We start from the raw sequence: 20361 nt of genomic DNA, 5'->3' as shown, positions 1-20361 counted from the left end.
TGATAAATCACCAGGTATGTACTGTATGTCTCTGCTAAGCAGTTCATGGGCTATTGGGTTCAAGATTGTTTTAGGGACATGGACAGACTCAGATTACTACTGAGAGGTAAGTGGGAACTGAACTTTGTTAGTTGGAAATGCACTTGACACTGCACAGGTTTCTTGTTGAAAATTTTACTGCTGAAGTGCCTATTCTCACAATATAAAATTGTATCTTTTGTAATCATTGCTGTATATTGACTTTGTGTGATATGTTTTCACTTACAGATGCCTTCTGTTAATAGCTTGCACATCTCATATTTGTGATGTATTATTGTTCTAAAATGTTTGTGTATAACCAGTTTTTTAGTCCTTTCAATGTCCCTGCCTGTCATTCATAAATTTTTCCATTTTAGAAATCCATAGAGCCACATTAGATGAAGTAATTTTAAGCTGAAACAAACTTCATTGGTTCACTGTTCTTTCTGGAATCTGTATCGAGCCACTGTTTGCACCAAAGTGCAAAATTCACAATTAAAATTAATGGGAAATGTTCTATTGTACATGAATATAATCTGCCTTGAGCTACCAATGAAAAGGCATGCGCTAAACATAAATAGATAAATGCCACATAGTGACCTAAAATTTTGTTGTAAACTTCTATCACTAAATTTGGTAGCTTATTAAGAAATTGGAAGTATAGTAAAATATGAGGCAAAACCAAATGCTTCCCCCTGCCCCCACTTTACCGTTTGATTTGTGGTACTAAGCGATTATTTACCTTGTAGTCCAGCTGTCAGTTTCTTTGTATAGACCTTGTTCTTTTCATTTATAGTCACAGAAGGTGTATTGTAAATGCATTGATAGTTGCAGTATCATCTCAGTAGAGCTGCTCTCTTCCCTGTTCAGAAGAAATTATAGTTTGATCAGTTCATAGAATGATACACAGCTGCTTTTGACAGTAGTAGACACCTATCTAAAATGGTCATGGGCAGCACAGTGGTCAGTTACACCAGTTAAAATACTTTAAAAAAAACAAACAAAAAAAAAACCCCACTACATGGAAACAAAGTTCTTCCTGCTAAGAGTGATGAGTACATTATGTGGTTCTCTTCCTTGCAGGTATTGCTTTGTAGTACTTATCTGACCATCACTGGGTAGAAATTTGAACTGCTGCTTGTTCTCTAGCCAGATGGCTAGATATTGATTGAAATTCTACATTATTGATCACAGCTTTTTTTTTTTTTTTTTCCCCTGTGGCAATGTTAAGATTTTGGCGATGGAAAACAGCAGTGTAAGAGAGAAGGCACAATTTGACTTTGTGTTAAAGCAATAGTAGTTGAAACAATTTATATCTGTATGCAAAAACAGTTTTTTTCTTTGTATGAAGTTCATATTCTAAATCAGTTAGTTGTAAAACAGTGCACGAGATATTAACTGGAATAAAATTTCAGAAAATATTAGTGAGCAAGATTAATTTCCTTGCACAGGAGCTTATTTTGCTGCTCTGCCCATAATACTTGTGTGAGAGGTTATTTAAAAAATAGATGTATGCTTTTTGTGCCAGAAGCATATATAATCAAAGATCTGGGAAGCTATTTCTGTAAAGCTTCCATGTATTCAGAAAAATATTACAGTTCTGTAAGCACACCTTATAATTTAAGCTAAGTGGTAGTGAAATTTATTATTCTGAGCTAATATTTATTTGATAAAAAATCTCCCTGGCTAGAATTTAATATACTTGCCACACCTGTGTACTATCGTTTTATGCCAAATGTATGAAAATGTGTGTGTTGCACTTCATTTTACCTGGTTTATTTTTAGTACAGTCAGAACTGCATATTTTCAATTCAGCTGACTTAGAAATTCTAGTAATGAAAAAGCCATTTACAGATTTTCAGGTTTTTAATTAGCAAAAAGAGGACATTTTAATTTTTTTCATACATTTCATTTTTTTGTGGGTTTTTTTTTTTGTAAATGGTATGTGATGTTTAATTCGCTTCAAAACAATTTTGCTTGACAATTTACAGGCATGCAGAGATTGATTGTCTTTATTAGGTCTAAAAAGATAGTCTCAAAACAATATTATAAAATTAAGCCGAATTACCGGTAGTTCATTTTTCTGTTTTAAATTGACTCTGAGAAACTAATGTATGGTATTAGATATATAAACACCTTTGATAAAATTATTTTGAACACATGATATCCAAAATGGTTTTAAAATAGTTTGTTATATTTTTACATTATATATACATTTGTGTTAATACACAGATGATTTGCAGTACCCTTCCAAAAGTGAAGTTTCTAACGGAAAAGGAGTTTCCACAAAAAATCAACAGAAAAAGCTGACACAAAAATCTGCTGCAAAGGTACAGAATGGCTTTAACAAAAAACACAAAGGCAAAAAAGGTGGCTGGCATACTAAAAGAGAGAGAAAGCACCCTTATTGCGAGGACTCAGCCTCAGATGCCGGTAGCTCCCTTGATGAGGACTACAACAGTGGTGATGAGAACATGGAGGATGAATACAAATCTAAAATCCTTAACTTCCTACAAGATGCTTCAGTGGATGAACTTGCTTTGATACCTTATTGCTCTCATAGGAAGGCTCAGAAGATCACAGAGCTCCGGCCCTTTAACAGTTGGGAAGCTCTGGTAAGTCTGCATTCTTATATAATTTTTTTTTAATGTTCCCAATATGTTTATAGTCAAGATGCCTTCAATCTAGGGAAGCATAGATGGGTGGCCTTATCCTGATTAGGCTCATACACTACAGTATTTTTAAGCCAATAGCATTTCAAATAGTGTCATATGACCTAATTTTGAATAAATTAAGGGGTGATTTTCCTGAAAAATCCAAGCTGATTGGCTGGCAATACTGTCACTCATCCTAGTAGCATAGAAACTTGGTTCATTTCACTGCAGAAGGAGAAAGTACAGCTTTCATTTAGGAAGCAGTTGTCTGCCAGGCTGATCTGATCTATTTTAGCTGAAAAACCTTGCAGAGGGCAAGACTGTGGCAGAATTTTTACAGCAAGCACTTCAGGAGCAGCAGCAACTTCCAGGGCAGCTCCATTATTCAAAATGCCAGCATGGATATTTCAGATTTTCAACATAAAAGCAACAGCAATTGGGGATTTTTTTTTCTTCTTATCGTTGCAACTCAGTCTCTTAACATGTTTCTCCTGGCTAAACAATGCAGCCATTTTATCGAATCCTCCCACCTGCAATCTGTTTAACAACAAAATTAAGTAAGAGCATGAATTGTATATAAATGGAAAGCACAAGTCTTGGTAAGTACGCAATGCACTATCATTATCTAGAACTCTTCCCCTTTCATACCTTTTCTTAAGTAACGTGCTTTCACTTTGGGTTTTGTATTGTGTGCTTATTTGGGAATTTGTACATTTGTCTAAGAGCTATCAAGCCTTGCTCCTCCAGTGTTTCTATTAAAGAAACCGTAGTGAATGTTAAAGTATTTTCTTTCGCAGCTTTGTGGAGGCATGGATTTTAAGACCTAATGTACAGGCCCCTTTTGTATGAATAATCCAAGTTTAAATTGCAGATAGCTGTTAAAATTGCTACAGTAAACATTTTATTTTGAGTACAACTTTGTTCTGTAAATACACCATTAAATAGTTTTTTCTTTGTGGTTTTAGCATAAGATAAGGAAAGATGCATCTGAAGGTGAGGTAATCTTTGATTACGTATGATTCCATCATATAAACGTAAAAGTGTTCTTGATCAGTTTTTACTCAAAAAAAAAAAAAAAAGTTCTAATAATCTTAGGTTATAAAAAAAAAAAAAAAAAAAGTACTTTGAAAATAGGGGTAGTGATTTGCAAGCTGTTCACTGGGGAAGAATCGTTTTGCCTGAAGCTGTTGGCTCTTTAGAGAACATCTGTCCTTTAAGTAGATTGCTTCTGAACTTGTTGGGCTTTGTCTGAGCTGCCTCTTTGCAAAAGTATTTGCTAACAGGCTCTTTCCTGTGCTTTTCTTTGGCAACAATATTATTGTGAAGTTGCATAGACCTGTTTACATTTAAAATCTTTATTTGATTAAGAAAGCTTCTGTCAGCACTTGCACCCACGTTTACTTGGACTCTGTATCCACATGCCCAAAAACTGGAACTAATGCAAAGCAAATTACAGTCTACAGCAGATGTTGGCATTCCAGATAGGGAATGTAGTATTTAATTTTTATAAACTATATTTGCTAACCCCACAATTTGAAAGCCTAGTTTTTATATTAATAAACATTTAGGTCTGCTGCAGGTAGCTTGCCTGTCAGCAGATGTTCAGAGCTGAACTTGATTTCTTTTGAATGGATATATATCCCTCCAGTTGTTTCACATTTGACAAGCAGTTTTCCCCAGTGATGGCTGAACAGTTTCAAAACAGCAGTGAATGTTTAGTTTTCTAACAGACTTCCCTGAGAAAAGATAGGACAATGAAGGTGAATTGGTATTGAAAGTTAGAAGAGATCTGTGCTATGCTTTCATACAGATCCTGAACATGGGATATAATGAAATCTAGGTCATTATCAGGTCTTGAGGGAAAAATCGGATATAAAATATTCCCCCAATACAGTCCACACTATACTTGTAAATTGATGCCAATAGTAGCTTGAAAGGTTTGAGCCTTAACAGAATGTAAATAAATGCCTAGTGCGTTATAGATCTATTTTGTCTGTGGCTTGAATCCATCATTTGAACACAGAGACTACTCTTCTAAATCTTTTCTATATAGCTTTCACAGAGAAAGGAATAAGACGACATATTTTAAAACCTTTAATTTTGGAGTTCAGGTATTGAGTATAACATGAGGGAGGGTAAAGCAAGAAGTCTTTTTTTTTTCCTCCCTTTCCCCTCTCAGTATGTTCAAATAAGAACCTTTTTTTTTTTTTTTAAAGTGTGATTGATTCTCATGAGTGCCACTTTATATCTTAAAGTCTAGCTGAACGCATCAGTAATTAGGACACGTGTGCTCTGTAGCTTCCAGCAGGTAATTGGACAGTTTGGTCAATGGCTACTTTCAAGTACTACAGTGATATTAGGCAAGGATCTTCCCATCTTATTGTGGAGGTCTTTAAAAAAAAAATCTTTGCAACAGAAAATGTTTGTATTGCTTGTGAAAAGTTGTCTAAAGATTCTTAAAGTACTGGGATAATTTTCGGATTCTGCTGTTGATCTTAGTTACCACACTGACAGGCTTATGCAGTTATCTGGGCAGTAAGAAACTGCGCTACTTTTCAAGGCACATATTTAACTCCCAGATTAACTTTTTTTTAAACTCCCGATGAAGTAAGATAATGCTATGCTAATGCATTGGGAAATTAAAAGTGTGTTCTGTGGTAAAATGTCTGTTCAGCACAGGTTGAATGCATATTTTAATTCTGTAAGCATGGGGGGAGGCATCCCTGACAGGCCATCTCCACTTACTTGGATAAGTGCAAACTTATCCAGGTAAAAGGCAATTGCTGCCACCACTTACCAGATAAGTACTGACTTATCTGGCTATTTCCTGCAGCGAGCTGCTGCCAGATAGCCGAATAAGGCAGTACTTATCCGGGTAAGAGGTGGTAGTGGCTGCCTCTTAACCAGATAAGTATCTGGGCTTTTCACTTTTTCTCCCCCCCCCCTTTTTTTTGTGCTTCTGCAGTTGCGCTGGAAATTTAACTCCAGCTCTGACACAGGGGTTAAGTTTCTAGTGTTAAGAAAGGTGTGCTGGCCAAATGCAGTCTCTGTGCATCATTTGCATAGGATTTCCATGCGAGGGCTCTAAGCTATACCCCTGTTTAAAGATGTACATTTTCTGCACGCAAACTCCTTGCTGTATCGGTACTATGCTTTGTGCACAGAAAATGCGCATTCAAGTGCAGGCAGAATGGTGCCTTCAACTGAACACATCTTTCTGTATCAGCCTGTGAATGGAGATCCAAAAGAAAGCACTGCCACCCCTATAACTAGAAATGACTGTCTTTTAGCCCCTTGTCCTTGTGATAGATTTTATTCTTGGACTTTAAAACTGTATTTATACTCCAAATTTTTTTGAATCATTCATATTAATTTCAGGAAACTAAAGCTTTAGTATATAGTATGAGAGAGAATATTCTGTAACCCAGTAGTTCTTTGTTACTCAGAGTGAACCAGCTCTTACAGCCACTTTAATTTTATCTGTAAAATTCAAATATGAACCTAGGTTGTTTGTGATGATTACCATAACTCACAATTTCTGTACCATAAAGGATTTATGGTTAGTGCCTTATGTGGCTTCTAATCTGCTTACCCAACCTAATGTTACTGTATATCTGATTCTATTCAAAGTAAAACTTATTTTCATACATTGAAAAGTCATTCCCCTGTTACACTCACACTGGTGGGCTTGTCATTTTCCCAGCAGAAGTACTTTTTGATGCTGCTCTTGTGGTACAAGACCCTTCATGTTTTAATCCATTTTTTTATTTCTATTAAGGATCCAAACCTTCAACAACAGCCAGTCCTCAGCTTTTCTCTGAACTAAACATAGTACCTTATATCTCGATAACTTTGGTAGAACGTAGATAATGGCACCTTCATTTATTTATTTATATTTTTAGCATGAAATGACTCATATTGGTACATCACATGGCTAAATTCACTCAAATTCACAAAAAGATATTCACAAGATTTGAGTAAAAATAATCAAGTTTATAAAAAGAGAAAAAAATGCAGTGCAGCATCCTTGAGTACTTTACGAGCTCATATAAATCCCCTTTGTGGGATTTTAGGAGAAATTCTCTCTTGAAATCACATAATACATGATCAGTCCCAGTACAGTATGCATGATTTTTTTTAGATCTGTAGATTCAAACTCATGATATCACTAACATCTGAATTTGGGGGAAGCCCATTGCACATGCTTATGCTGTTTCATCGCAAAGTAAGGGCAAGAAGCTAAAAATGCTTGCCCACATTTCAGTTGCATCACTGCTTTATAAAAATAGCTGAAAATCACCTATATGCTTCAAATTTTCACAGTGATATAAGCTTGTATTTATAGCTAAGGGCAAAGATTTGTAGCTCCCTCCTCTTCCCCCCCCCCCCCCCCCACCACCACCACCACTAAAAGAGGTCTTGTGGTGGAATTGTTTTCTTGCCTAAAATAACTCAAAGATAAAACAAATTGTAATTACATTTTCCAAGAAAGATTCTCAATTGCATGCAAAAAATGGAAAACCTGAAGAGTCCCCCTGTACTCCCTTCTAGTACACAGCAGGGGTGGAGAGACCCAAAACACAATCTAAGTAAAATCACAGAGGTTGGAGAATAAAGTTTATAATATCCTCAGCATTTGCTGTTCAAAAAGGTATGATTTTATAACATATCAACTTTTGCGATGAGGTGAAACTAGCGGACTCTCAGCAGTGTTTCGGAGACCTGCATCAGGAGGGATGAAATCTGAACTTCAAGGCTGTCATAGATTCAGTGAACAGCATAACCCCTTTCTAGCCCAATTCTCAACTTTCTAGAAGCCTTTCCAACCCTAGTGACCTTCTCAACCTCCAAACTCCTCTCCTCTTTTCTCTGGCTCTCCTCTAATAGCCCTTTATCTCTGGAAATTCTCTTTTCCCATTAACCTTTCCCTATTTTGACTGCCTCTTCCTAATCTCCATCTCCCCGTCCCAGGCCGCCTCACCTCTATTTTGGCTTCCTCTATCTCTGTCTTTTCTTTCCCATCTGACTTCTTTCCAGGTCTTTCCTCTCCCAGCATCTCATATCTCTTGGCTGTCTACGTTCATGGTTTTCACTGTCTACTGAGTGCTGTCATTGTGTCTAACACATTTAGAGGATAACTTTCGAACAACTCTGTGTGGACGCATATGTGCACACATATGGCTGCATGGAGATCTATGATAGCATTTTATAACCTGTGCATTTCAGATACACAATTCTATTCTGCAACATATGAGCATATGTATACCTATGCCTGAATAAATGCATTGCATTGAGAGCAAAGTTTTCAATGCATTGAACTCACACGTTTTCTACCAATTTAAAAATTAAACGCATATTTCCTAGCATGTAGCAGATTGTCTCAGGACCACTGGGTATAGTGTGCTCCTGATAGCAGTTGGAGACGGAGTCAGATTTCAATCTGACGTCAGCACTACATTTACCCGTGCAGGAAGCTCTGCTCCAGTATTTCTCCGTCTCCTTAGCAGTTCGGGACTATACACACGCTTGCACAGCGTTTGAAAATCTAAACCAAAGAAGAAATAATCTTACCTCTACAGATGAGCCCTGCTCTCCTGCGGTGATACCTAAGGTCCCTCCCCCAGGCGAGAATTCCTGAGGTGATTTCCGAGATCCCTCGGAGGTAAACCTCTGTCCAGCAGTCAGTTCCCAGCGTGGACTTAGCCTCCAGGAACGGGAGCCGGCTGAGAGGCAGCGGGTGCAATACCAAGCGCAGCGGTGAAGGTATTTTTCCTCTCCCCCCGCAGCCGGAGACCACCTGGCACGAGACCGGGAAGCGCCAAGACAAGGTAAGGTAGAAAACTTTTCTTAAAGTCTCCGGTCTCCGAGGCTCAGATAGCCGCACAGATCGCCATCCGGACACACAGCAGCAAGCTCAATGGCGCCGAGCACACAATCTCTATAGGTGCACATAGCGGCCTGCACGCACATCTTTCACAGCTTCGGCGCACCTGGAACGCATATCTAAGCCTCCCGGTGTGCGCATATAATCGCATAGATCAGTTTTGAACAACTACGCGCACAAATCATGGCACCACCGGCCAAGAAAGCCAAGGGACAAGCCCTCTGCCCAGCCTGCCACCTGAGAGCTGGGCAAAGTGGCTACTGCCCTTTGCCTACAGTGCGAGGCAGCTTTGGGGGAACCGGGACAAGGCCCCCCTCTGCCAGTAGAGGAATCCGGCTCCACCAACGATAGTACCCTGGACCTCTCTATCCCTGGCTCAACCCCTCCTCAGATGGGTTCCTCGGGGAAACGCCGCTGGGCTCAATATAGACCCAGGAACCTTTTCCTGGGTGGAATTCTCCAAAGGGCTGCAAACCTTCGTCCAGTCACAATTGGTGCCAATGGTGACACAGCCACAGTCTCCATCAGAAGACAAAAACCTTCCAGGCCCCTCTCAGCCTCCCCGAGACGTGCCTCCTCCGGTCAAAAGCCTCCCCTTAGGGGTTTCGGACACCTCGGAGGAAGATCATGACTCCCTGGAGGAAGGGGCAATCCCTCCAGGAACGGAACCATACCGAATCTTGATGCGTTTCTTCTCCAGAGACGAGCTACCAGACCTCGTGTCTCTGAGCCTAAAGGAGCTGGCCCTAGGCACTAGCGCCACAGCGGAGCCAAAGACTAACCTGCTTCTGGTCGGGCTCCATCATGCCTCACGCCAATTCCCATTGCTGAAAGCCGTACAACAACTGATCGACCTGGAATGGAATGCTCCGGAGGCCAGTTTCAAGTGAGGACGGGACCTAGAAGCCCTATGCCCACTGGAACCATCAGCCAAAGAACCCCTGGTGGTTCCCAAAGTGGATGCCATGGTCTGCGCTGTCACAAAGCGCACCACCATTCCAGTTAAAGGAGGAGCGGCACTCAAGGATGCCCAAGATAGACGTCAGAAATCCATCCTTAAACAGTCATTTGATGCAGCAGCTATGTCACTGCAGATCGCTGCCTGCTGTGCCGTGGTGACACGCACATGCTTGTCACTGGCCAGGAACACCACCACGCTCGTCGAAACATTAGAACCAGCAATATCCTTCCTCATGGATGCGACTTCCGACCTGGTGCGCACCTCAGCCAGGGGCATCTCATCCATTGTGGCAGGAAGAAAGGAAACTCTGGCTCCGAATCTGGTTAGCCGACACGATTTCCAAGACGAAACTCACAAGAATGCCTTTTAAAGGAACCCTCCTGTTCGGAAGCGAACTGGAGAAGTTAGCCAACAAATGGGGTGAATCTCCAGTTCCTTGGTTACCAGAGGACAAGAACAAAAAGAAGCCAACGCCCCTCTCCCCGAACATCCAAGGACAGAGGATCACAGCGTTTTAGACCGTATAAGAATACATACCAAGCACCTTGCCCTGCAGGCAGGGGCCAATCCTTTTACAACAAACACAACAAGAGGGGAGCCGGCCCAGGCCTCACCCACACCCCACATTGAGAATCAACAGACCCATCCACACAAAGAAGCCATAGGGGGCATGGGTCGTGATAACATTGGACAAGTGGGTCCTAACCATCATTCGAGAGGGATACTTTCTGGACTTCCACAGCATCCCTCCAGACAAATTTTTGAAATCTCCTTGCCACTCCCTCTCCAAGAGGATGGCAGTGGAAACCACACTGACTAAATTGCTCGCCTTAAAGGCTATAGCACCAGTGCCCACGCACCACCGAAATACTGGGCACTATTCCATCTATTTTATCATCCCAAGAAAGAGGGAATGTACCGGCCCATCCTGGACCTCAAGTTGGTCAAACGCTACCTGAGGGTACCACACTTCCGCATGGAAACCCTATGCTCGGTCATAAGGGCGGTACAGCCGGGAGAATTTCTGACCTCCCTGGATCTGTCAGAAGCCTATCTGCACATACCGGTCTATCACGATCATCAGCGCTTCCTACGCTTCACGATCCTGGACCATCACTACCAGTTCCAAGAGCTACCCTTCAGGCTAGCAACAGCCCCACAGACGTTCACCAAAATCATGGTTGTAGTGGCGGCAACACTGAGGAACACACCCATATCTGGATGATTGGCTGATCAGGGCAAAATCTCCAGAGGAAAGTCACCATAAGAACATAAGAAAATGCCATACTGGGTCAGACCAAGGGTCCATCAAGCCCAGCATCCTGTTTCCAACAGTGGCCAAACCAGGCCATAAGAACCTGGCAAGTACCCAAAAACTAAGTCTATTCCATGTTACCATTGCTAATGGCAGTGGCTATTCTCTAAGTGAACTCGTCTCGTCCAAGTTCCAAGTATCCTCGTCTTGTCCGAGTTCCAAGTAACCTCATCTTTTCAAGCCTTCCAGCCTTGTCCAAATCTCCGAGTTCCTGTCTTGTTTCAAGTTCCAGTACTATTGCCTGTCCGTCCTGTTGCATCTGCCGCTCCCAAGCACCAGACGACCACCAGAGTCAAGAATCTACTGGAGAACCTCGGATGGATCGACAACACAACCAAGAGCTGTCTGCGGCCCTCCCAATCTCTGGAATACCTGGGAGTACGGTTCAACACCCAACGGGACAAGGTCATTCTTCCCCCTACAAGGAGAAGGAAATTGATGGACCGGTTGAGAAAACTGTTGAAGGGCGCTCGCCCCACAGTATGGGGCTACCTCCAAGTCCTCGGACTCATGACATCAACCCTAGAAGTCATACTATGGGCAAGGGCCCACATGCGACCACTACAGCGTTCACTACTGTCACGATGGAACCCGATGTCCCAGGACTACACCGTCTGCCTCCAGTTGCCGGTGGAGGTACATATACAGCTCCTATGGTGGCTACAAGAAGACCATCTGAGCAAGGGAGTAAGGCTATCTCCACCAACCTGGGTCTTACTCACCACGGATGCGAGCCTATGAGGGTGGGGAGCCCACTATCAGGAACTGATGGCCCAGGGGCAATGGGACAAGAAAGAGTCAGGATGGAACATCAACAGACTGGAAGCCCGGGCAGTCAGACTAGCCTGCCTACGATTCAGTCACAGACTTCAAGGAGAAGCTGTCAGTCATGTCGGACAACGCCACAACAATGGCCTACATCAACCACCAGGGAGGAACCAGACGCCAACAGGTGTCCCTGGAAATAGACCCCCTAATAACATGGGCGGAAGCAAACCTGCAAGGGATCTCGGCCGCCCACATCGCGATAAAAGACAATGTCACTGCGGATTACCTCAGCAGAAAGTTTTGACCCAGGGGAATGGAGGCTGTCAAACACAGCCTTCCAATTGATAATAGAATGCTGGGGAACCCCAGCCATGGATCTTCTGGCAACCCGGTCCAACGCCCAAGTTCCCAACTTCTTCACTCTCAGACGAGACCCTCAATCCCAGGGGATTGATGCCTTCGTCCAAACCTGGCCTCAGGAAGATCTGCTGTATGCCTTTCCTCCATGGCCACTACTGTGCGGGATCATTCGCAAGATAGAACACCACAGTGGGCTAGTACTCCTAGTGGCACCAGACTGGCCAAGAAGGCCGTGGTACACAGATATGCGAAGACTTCTGGTGGGGAACCCCCCCTGTGCCTACCTCCACACAGGGACTTGCTCCAGCAAGGACCGATCCTCCACGAAGACCCAACTCTATTCTCTCTTACAGTCTGGCCTTTGAGAGGACTCGCCTGAAGAAGAGTGGATACTTGAGGGCAGTAATTGACACCTTGCTCTGAGCACGCAGGTTTTTCCATACGAATATGGAGAATATTCGAAGCCTGGTGTGAAGACCGCGACATCCTTCCGCAAACAGTCAAAATTCCCATGATCCTGGAATTCCTGCAGGATGGCCTGAAGGAAGAGGTTGTCTCAACTCCATCAAGGTTCAGCTGGCCGCGCTGGCCTGTTCCAGAGCTAAAATGGACGGCATCAGTCTATCTTCCCATCCAGACATCTCCTGCTCCCTGAGAGGAATCAAGCAAATCCGACCACCACTAAAGTGGCCGGTACCCCTATGGAACCTCAATCTAGTACTAGACTTCCTAGCGGGAACTTCCTTCAGACCTACATGCGGTCTGTCCCTAAAGCTCCTGACCTTGAAGACTGCATTCCTAGTGGCAATATGTTCGGCCTGTTGCATTTCCGAACTTCAAGCACTATCCTGTCGGGAACCATTCCTCAGACTCACACCGGGATCCATACAGCTACGCACTGTCCCTTCCTTCTTTCCAAAGGTGGTTTCTCATTTGCATCTAAACCAAACCATTTCACAGCCATCTCCAGACGAGCATAAGGACTCGGAAGACTCATGCAGCCTACACCATCTTAACGTCGGCAGACTCCTAATCCGCTACCTGGAAAGATCAGAATCCGTACGAAAGACGGACCACCTATTCGTCCTTCACAGTGGGAAGAAACAATGGGAAGCAGCCTCATGGGCAACCATAGCCCACTGGATCAAAGAAGTAACCAAGGCGGCCTACGTAGAGGCAGGCAAGCCTCCACCTCTACAAGTCAAGGCCCATTCCACAAGGGCCCAGGTAGTGTCCTGGGCAGAAACAAAGATGCTGTCACCCACCGAGATCTGTCGGGAGACGACATGGTCCTCCATTCACACCTTCTTGAGGTTCTATCGCCTGGATGTTCAGGCCTGGGAGGACACAGCATTCACAAGAGCAGTATTAAGTGGGCCACGGGCAACCTCCCACCCGGTTCAGGAGTGGCTTTTGAACATCCCATTGGTCCTGAGTCCATCTGCTGCACGCTAGGAAATGGAGAAATTACTTACCTGATAATTTCGTTTTCCTTGGTGTAGACAGATGGACTCAGTATCCCGCCCACGGTTGCCTCAACATACGGAAACCTCGGGTGACAGTCCCCGAGAGCAAGACAAGCATGGGTAAGCCAGACTTACCCCTAGTTAAGATACCCATAGTTACGAGGTGTCGGCGTTTCTCGGTTGACGACACTAGTGGTCTCCAGCTATAATTCAAGTCAACTAGTTCAAGTTAATCAAGTTATCCAAACACACATAGATCCACTATTGCTTTTCGAGGAGAATATTGAAGAGCAGAGCTTCCTGCATGGGTATATGTAGTGCTGACGTCAGATTGAAATCTAAGTCCATCTGTCTATACTAAGGAAAACGAAATTATCAGATAAGTAATTTCTCCATTTTATGCACAAAAATAAAGTAGGACTTGGTCCTACTTGGTGTAAAACCTCATTTACGCATGGAAGCTTGTATATTTTAAAACACACATAATTGAAATTACCAGTTTTCCAATTCCTCTTCTAGTTTGCTCAGTCCTTCTCCCGATCATCAAGACCAACTTGAACTCTCCCCAATTCATCCCGGCTCCCACCCACCCAATAGTACCACAGTGAACAAGTCTGATATCATGCCAGATAATTAAGTTGTAAAATTATACACATAATTTGCCAAATGTGCATGCGTAACTCACGTATAAGATAGCAACATAGGTGTGTAACTGTTGGCCCTGCCCTAGAATGCCCCTAGAGCAACCTTTATTTTCACATGTCTATGTGAAACCAAAAGTGCGTGTGTACTTCCAGGTTTGTTTTTTTTTGAGTATATAGTCTACGTACAAATATATATATGCTATTTTTTATGCACGTAACTGTTTGAAAATTCACTGTTATGATGTATATTCTTAAAATGTTATACTGTCAGTAGTATATGTTAATGATACGTACCAGCTTATGGGTGTGAAAAGTGGTTGTATAAAATAGCGCTAGCTAGTGTTATGATCAGTGTGTGTGTGTCTTGTTCCTATAATCCTGTGTATCCATAGACTATAGATATGTGTGTGTGCGTTAGAAAAGATGAAAGATGGCCGCACATTTCCTCATTGGGGTCTGTTTGCCGAGAGGCCCGAATCTCGTTCCTGTTTCCGGACTCTGTGCCTGGTGACGTCGGAGAAGGAGGAGACGGGTAGACTATTAAAATCTGTCTACCCCGGCGCGACGGTTAAGCCGCGCGCGTCAAGGGGCGCGCGGTTTTGTCCGGCTTTGTCTGGAATTGGACGGTAACGCATAGAGAATTAAAAGTGTGGCCTTAGAGAACGGCGACAAGTTAAGTAAAAATGTTTTTTTCTTGTTTAATTTGAAAATATTCGTGAATTCTTTCTCTGGAATAGGTATATTTAATCTTAATTATTGTCTTGCCATGCCTCACACGAAGAGGAAGGCAAAGCTAAGAGAACTTTCCTTGACATCTACTCCAGTTAAAATGTATCAGTCAACTATTGCAGAATGTTTTCAAACTCCCTCTATGAGAACACCGGTTGGGGCCGTTAGCTGTATGACTCAGGAGCAAGAGACAGTCAGCTTGGACAGTGAAACATCTCTAACCCCCGGTGCCCCGGAGAAACCTGCTCCTCCATCTATAAAATCCGGGAAAGCCATATTACTATCAGGAGGCCCCCATGGCTGTCAAGGAGATGTTGGTCAATCAACAGGTACCCTAGAGGGCAGTAAAGATCAAGAAGCCCGAGATGCCAAGGATGGCTCGGACATAGGTGGAGGAAATGGAACTCCGCAACAATTAGGAGATATTGTACCCAGAATGACTGTTCAGGAAATACCGGAGATTACTCCAAAGAAACTTACATTAGAGGAATTGGGTTTGATTATTAACATGCAGAAATCGATAAATAACTTAACCCTTAAATGTTCAAGAAGTTTTGAATAAGAATGTGCATATGCAAGGGAAGAATGAAAATTTAGAGAAAAATGTTAATATTCTGGATGAGAAAGTGGGAGGAATTCAGAAAATCCAGGTGAATTTAATAAAATCTGTACAAGAATATGAAGTTAAAATAGAAATGATAGAGAACCAGAATAGGAAATTGAATTTAAGAATATTAAATTTTCCTAAAGTCCACCTGGTTACTCCAGTAGACTTATTTAATAGTTACTTGAAAAATATCTTAAAATACTCAGATAATTCAATTCCTAAGCTATCTAGGACCTATTACCTTCAACAAAGTAAGGAGGATAATAACTTAAAAGATTTAGAAAATATTAACCTGACAGAATTCTTGGAAAATCTTTTGAATAAAATTGATAACAGAGCTACTTTATTAGTCCATTTCCTTTCCCACTCAGAGAGAGATGAAGTGTTAAAACTTCACTTTAGACAACAAAAACACAATTTTTACGGTGCACCTGTAAGAATATTCCCAGATGGTGTGCGAACAACTCAAATAAGACGTAAAAATTTTATCGCACTCCGTAAGGAAGTGCAAGATAGGGGAACACAATTTTCATTACGCTACCCTTGCAAGTGTCATATTAAATATCAGTAAAAGTCATATATTTTCAATTATCCGGATCAATTAAGAGTATTTTTGGATATACACACTCCTAAGAGTTGTATTTTGGGATAAGCAAAGGCAATGAGGGAGTAAAAGGAAGATTTAAAGGGAAAGAGTATACTTTTGTTTTGCTCCATGTGTTTACTTAAAAGTCTATGTTCTCTAATATTTTCTTTTTATTATCCTTGATGTGGCAAATGTATGGGGAAAGTTAGTGATGGAACTGAATATTCTTGTAAATCATTGTCTTCCCTAATATGTTGTTTGGAGCAATGTAAGGGTTAGAGCAGCGTTGCCCCATAATGAATAGGCATGAGATAAATTTGGAGACACTGGATACCAATGTATTGAAATGAATATTCATTATGGCAATCCTGAAAACCTAACTGGCTAGATGTATCTCCAGGATAGGGTGGAAAATACTGGCTTAGTGTAGAGCAAAGTGAATTTTAAAAAGCTGCAGTCCCCTCAAAGAATACAACACTGGCCTATAATAGACTCTTACATAGGACATTTTAATCAGTTAAAAAGTATGGGAAGGTTGTTAAAAATTAAAGTTGATGTGCAAGAAGATAATTTGTTCTAGTTTAACTTACCTGTATCCTCCAAAACTTAAAAAAAATGACAAAATCACTCCCATAGAAGATAATGGAAACTATGGCAACATTCTAGTCTTCGAACTCAGACCAGCCTGGAGCATATATGAAGACTCTGGAAGATAAATGACGGCTGTTTATATATTTGAGTGAATAGGTATTAGTAGGCATGTCTCTGGGAGGAGTGCCTCAGGCTATTTATCTTTTATAGTGGAGTGTGTTGGAGTGTCTATGGTAGTAGCTACTTCTGTGAACTCTAAATATCTTGGCTAGAATCATAGGCTTTATCTAGCTTCATTTTCTATCTTGTCTGCTCATTCCTGATGCAATAATGCAGAATGCATTCAGCTTTGTACCATATCCTGACATCCTTATATCTATCTATTTTACTTATTACTCGCTTTGGTACCAGAGTGCTCAGAATGAGGTACATGATTACAGAGTGGCTAAGACAAGGAAGATAGTAGCTAAAGGGAGGAAGGCATGGATAGTAAGCTAAAGAAATCTTACAAAAATTTAGTGACCTGCGCCCTACAAAGTTAGGGGTGGGGAACAGATTTACACACAATATTAAAAACAGCAGACAATACATAAGACAGCAGAACATAATTGTGCTTTATCAAGTGCCAATTGATAGTGTCAGGGCACAAAAACAGGGAGCCTATCTATCAAGTATCTAGTATAATATAGATGAGATGGGTAGAGGGAGATGTGAATGATTTAGAACCATTGGAAAAGATTTGCATGAGGATTGCAAACTATAGGACAAAAGACAAAAATAATATATTTAGAGGAGATGGAAATGGGTGAGCAGGGAGGCATGACTTCTAAATTAAGGAGATTTGCTACAATATTCTATAAGACAATATTGTATAAGATAAAGAAATGTTAGGTAGCATACTGGGCAGAATCTATATAGCATGCTAGCATGCCAGTGCTGCTGATATTAGAGGTCTAAGGGGAAGGGCTGCAGTACACTAGAGTGTGAGACTAGCTGGGAAGGATAGGCTCAGTGAAAAAGCCAAGTTTTAACCATATAGTGGATTGACAGATTATTGGTGGCTAGTAGGCCAGCCTGGATTCTTTAGAAGTGTGTGCGGGGGACATAGTTCTTTTCTCGGGTGTCAGCTTATGTGGGGTTCTGTAGGAGCATAAGCAGTCTCTCAGATAAGTTGTACCTTGTCCTTTCAGTGATATAAAGGCAGTGCATAGGGCTTTAAATTGAGCCTGGTACAAACTGGTAACCAGTGTAGATCCATAAGGATTGGGGAGATTGGACTTTATAGCTGCAACCAGACAGCATCTTTGCTGCTTTTTTCATGGTTTCTTCAATTGTTGCTATTTTGGCCTTCACCGAGGAGTTAAAATACCAAGATAGAAAAATCCAGTAGCAGCCTTATCTTTGTAACATAAATATAAGTTATCCCAGGACAAGCAGGATGCTAGTCCTCACATATAGGTGACATCAATAATGGAGCCCTATATACGGAAAAACTTCTCTCAAAGTTTCTATGAAACTTTTGACTGGCACCAGAGTGCCTACTGAGCATGCCCAGCATGCCATGATATTCCCTGCCATAGGGGTCTCCCTTCAGTCTTCTTTTTTCCGTGGAGCCGTTAGCCTCGCGGTTAATCTGGAGTCCTGTGGTGATTTTCACTACTCATAAAACTTTAGAAAAAGTTCAGGAAAAACTTTCCACCGCAAGGGTCTCCCTTCCGTTCCATCGCGGTAAGTTTTTCCCCGCTAATTTTCGTCTGTTCCATACCGTTTTTTCAGGCCAGAGCCGTCGATGGCTGTCCGGCAAAAAATGGCCTCGGGTTTTAAAAAATGCCCGAATTGTGCGCGAAATATGTCCATTACGGACCCGCACCAGGAATGTATACTTTGCCTCGGTGAGAAACACGACGTCAAGTCCTGTAAATTATGCGCCAAGATGACATCGAAAGGACGTCTGCTCCGGATGGAGAAAATGGAGCATCTCTTCAAGATTCAACTGCTCCCAACAACACAGACGTCAGCCCAATCATCGCCTTCTGGATCGATACGGCAAGTTGTTCTTAAAAGACTACTTCCAGGTGAGGCCGGAGATGTTTCTACTCCCTCCCCCTCGCCATCGTTGAAGGCGTCCACCTCCGGTAGCGAAAAGCATAAGGAAAAGCATCGGCATCGGCGCCAGCAGGCCATCGAACCGGTGCCCGCTGATTCATCGACGGATGCGGCCTCCTCCGCTAAGAAAGCTCGGACGAGCGCGGAGGCTCCGAGGCCTATGGTACCAGGGCAATCCCCACCGATACCGGTGCAGGGCGCACTATACCTCCTCAGGGCTCTGAGGAGGTATCAGTATCGCCATCGCCGCCTCCCCCCATAGCTGCTCTGATACCATCAGCTATGCGGGCGGAACTTGGTGGATATATCCGTCAAGCAGTTTGATAAGCGCTCCTCGATGCGGTACCATTCCAGCCATCGACACCGATGTCTCCATTGACACCAGCCCCGATGCTTTCGGTTCCATCACCATCGATGCCGATACTTCCATCGATTCCGCCACCGATGCCCTCTGTGCCGCGCCCGATGCCTGCACTGATTCCACCGGTGACTCCATCGGTGCCATCTTCAGAATTCACGATTCTTCAACCACTGATGAATAAATTGGACACTTTACTCGATGCAATATCGAAGAAACCGAGAGACATCGATGAAGAACCTGTTCCAGGACCCTCTGGAGTTCCCAGGCCTCATCAGCCTCGGTCCCCTTTACTTCCACCAATGCCAAAGGGGACACTGTTGGTGCCACTACCATTGAGGTCCCCAAGAGATACAGGCACAGATACAGATACAGAGTTCTTCTCAGAAGAGGACATATTATCTGAACCATCACCTCCTGAGGACCGTAGGAAGTCTCCTCCGGAAGACTTATCTTTTTCAAACTTTAAGGACATGGTGGACACTATTCCTTTCCAGTTGCACGCAGAGGTGGATTCCAGGCAAAAGACACTGGAAGTTCTACAATTTGTAGACCCTCCCAAGGAGATTTTGGCAGTGCCAGTGCATGAGGTTTTACAAGAACTCATGTACCGAATATGGGAATATCCAGGTTCACTGGCAGCGGTAAACAAGAGGTCAGATGCCACCTACTTAGTCCAACCAATCCCTGGGTTTCAAAAGACCCAGCTACCTCACCAATCGGTGGTAGTGGAGTCAGCCCAGAAAAAAGCAAAAAGGTTAAAATCTCATGCCTCTACACCACCTGGAAAAGATAACAGATTCATGGACAACTTAGGGCGTAAGGTTTTCCAAGGATCTATGTTGGTATCTAGGATTGCATCTTACCAACTTTTTATGAACCAGTATCAACGAAATCTTTGGAAACAAGTCCAAGACCTAGTTCTCACACTTCCTGATCAATATCAGGAACCCTTTCATCAACTGGTACATAAAGGCCTAGAAGCAGGCAAACATGAAGTTAGAGCGACTTACGACAGTTTTGAAACTGCATCACGTCTCTCTGCTTCAGGAATAACCGCTCGTAGATGGGCCTGGCTTAAGGCATCCGATCTCCGACCAGAAGTACAGGAGAGACTGGCCGACCTACCCTGTTTGGGGGATAACCTGTTTGGCGACAAGGTTAAGGAAGCGGTTGCAGCTATTAAAGACCACACTGAGACACTTAAACAACTTTCATTACTGCCTCAGGAGACACAACCCCCGGCCAGAAGACCTCCTAGAAGGGATATAAGGCGTCCTTACTACCGCCAACGCCGCTACTATCCCCCATCAA

General features: G+C 42.7%; 1 protein-coding gene across 1 annotated transcript in view; it reads left to right on the top strand.

Annotated features, from left to right (window-relative positions):
- The window catches only part of SMARCAD1 (SWI/SNF-related, matrix-associated actin-dependent regulator of chromatin, subfamily a, containing DEAD/H box 1), a 470565-nt gene that overhangs the window by 194501 nt on the left and 255703 nt on the right, over positions 1-20361 (top strand). The window contains exon 9 of the mRNA XM_029597690.1: positions 2251-2633. Within this exon, the coding sequence (XP_029453550.1) occupies positions 2251-2633 (383 nt within the window). The remainder of the gene's footprint in view (positions 1-2250; positions 2634-20361) is intronic.

Source organism: Rhinatrema bivittatum, chromosome 1 (genome assembly GCF_901001135.1).
Source record: "Rhinatrema bivittatum chromosome 1, aRhiBiv1.1, whole genome shotgun sequence".
NCBI lineage: Eukaryota > Metazoa > Chordata > Amphibia > Gymnophiona > Rhinatrematidae > Rhinatrema > Rhinatrema bivittatum.
Note: the sequence above shows the minus strand (reverse complement) of the source record. Positions and strands in the feature narration are given on the sequence as shown.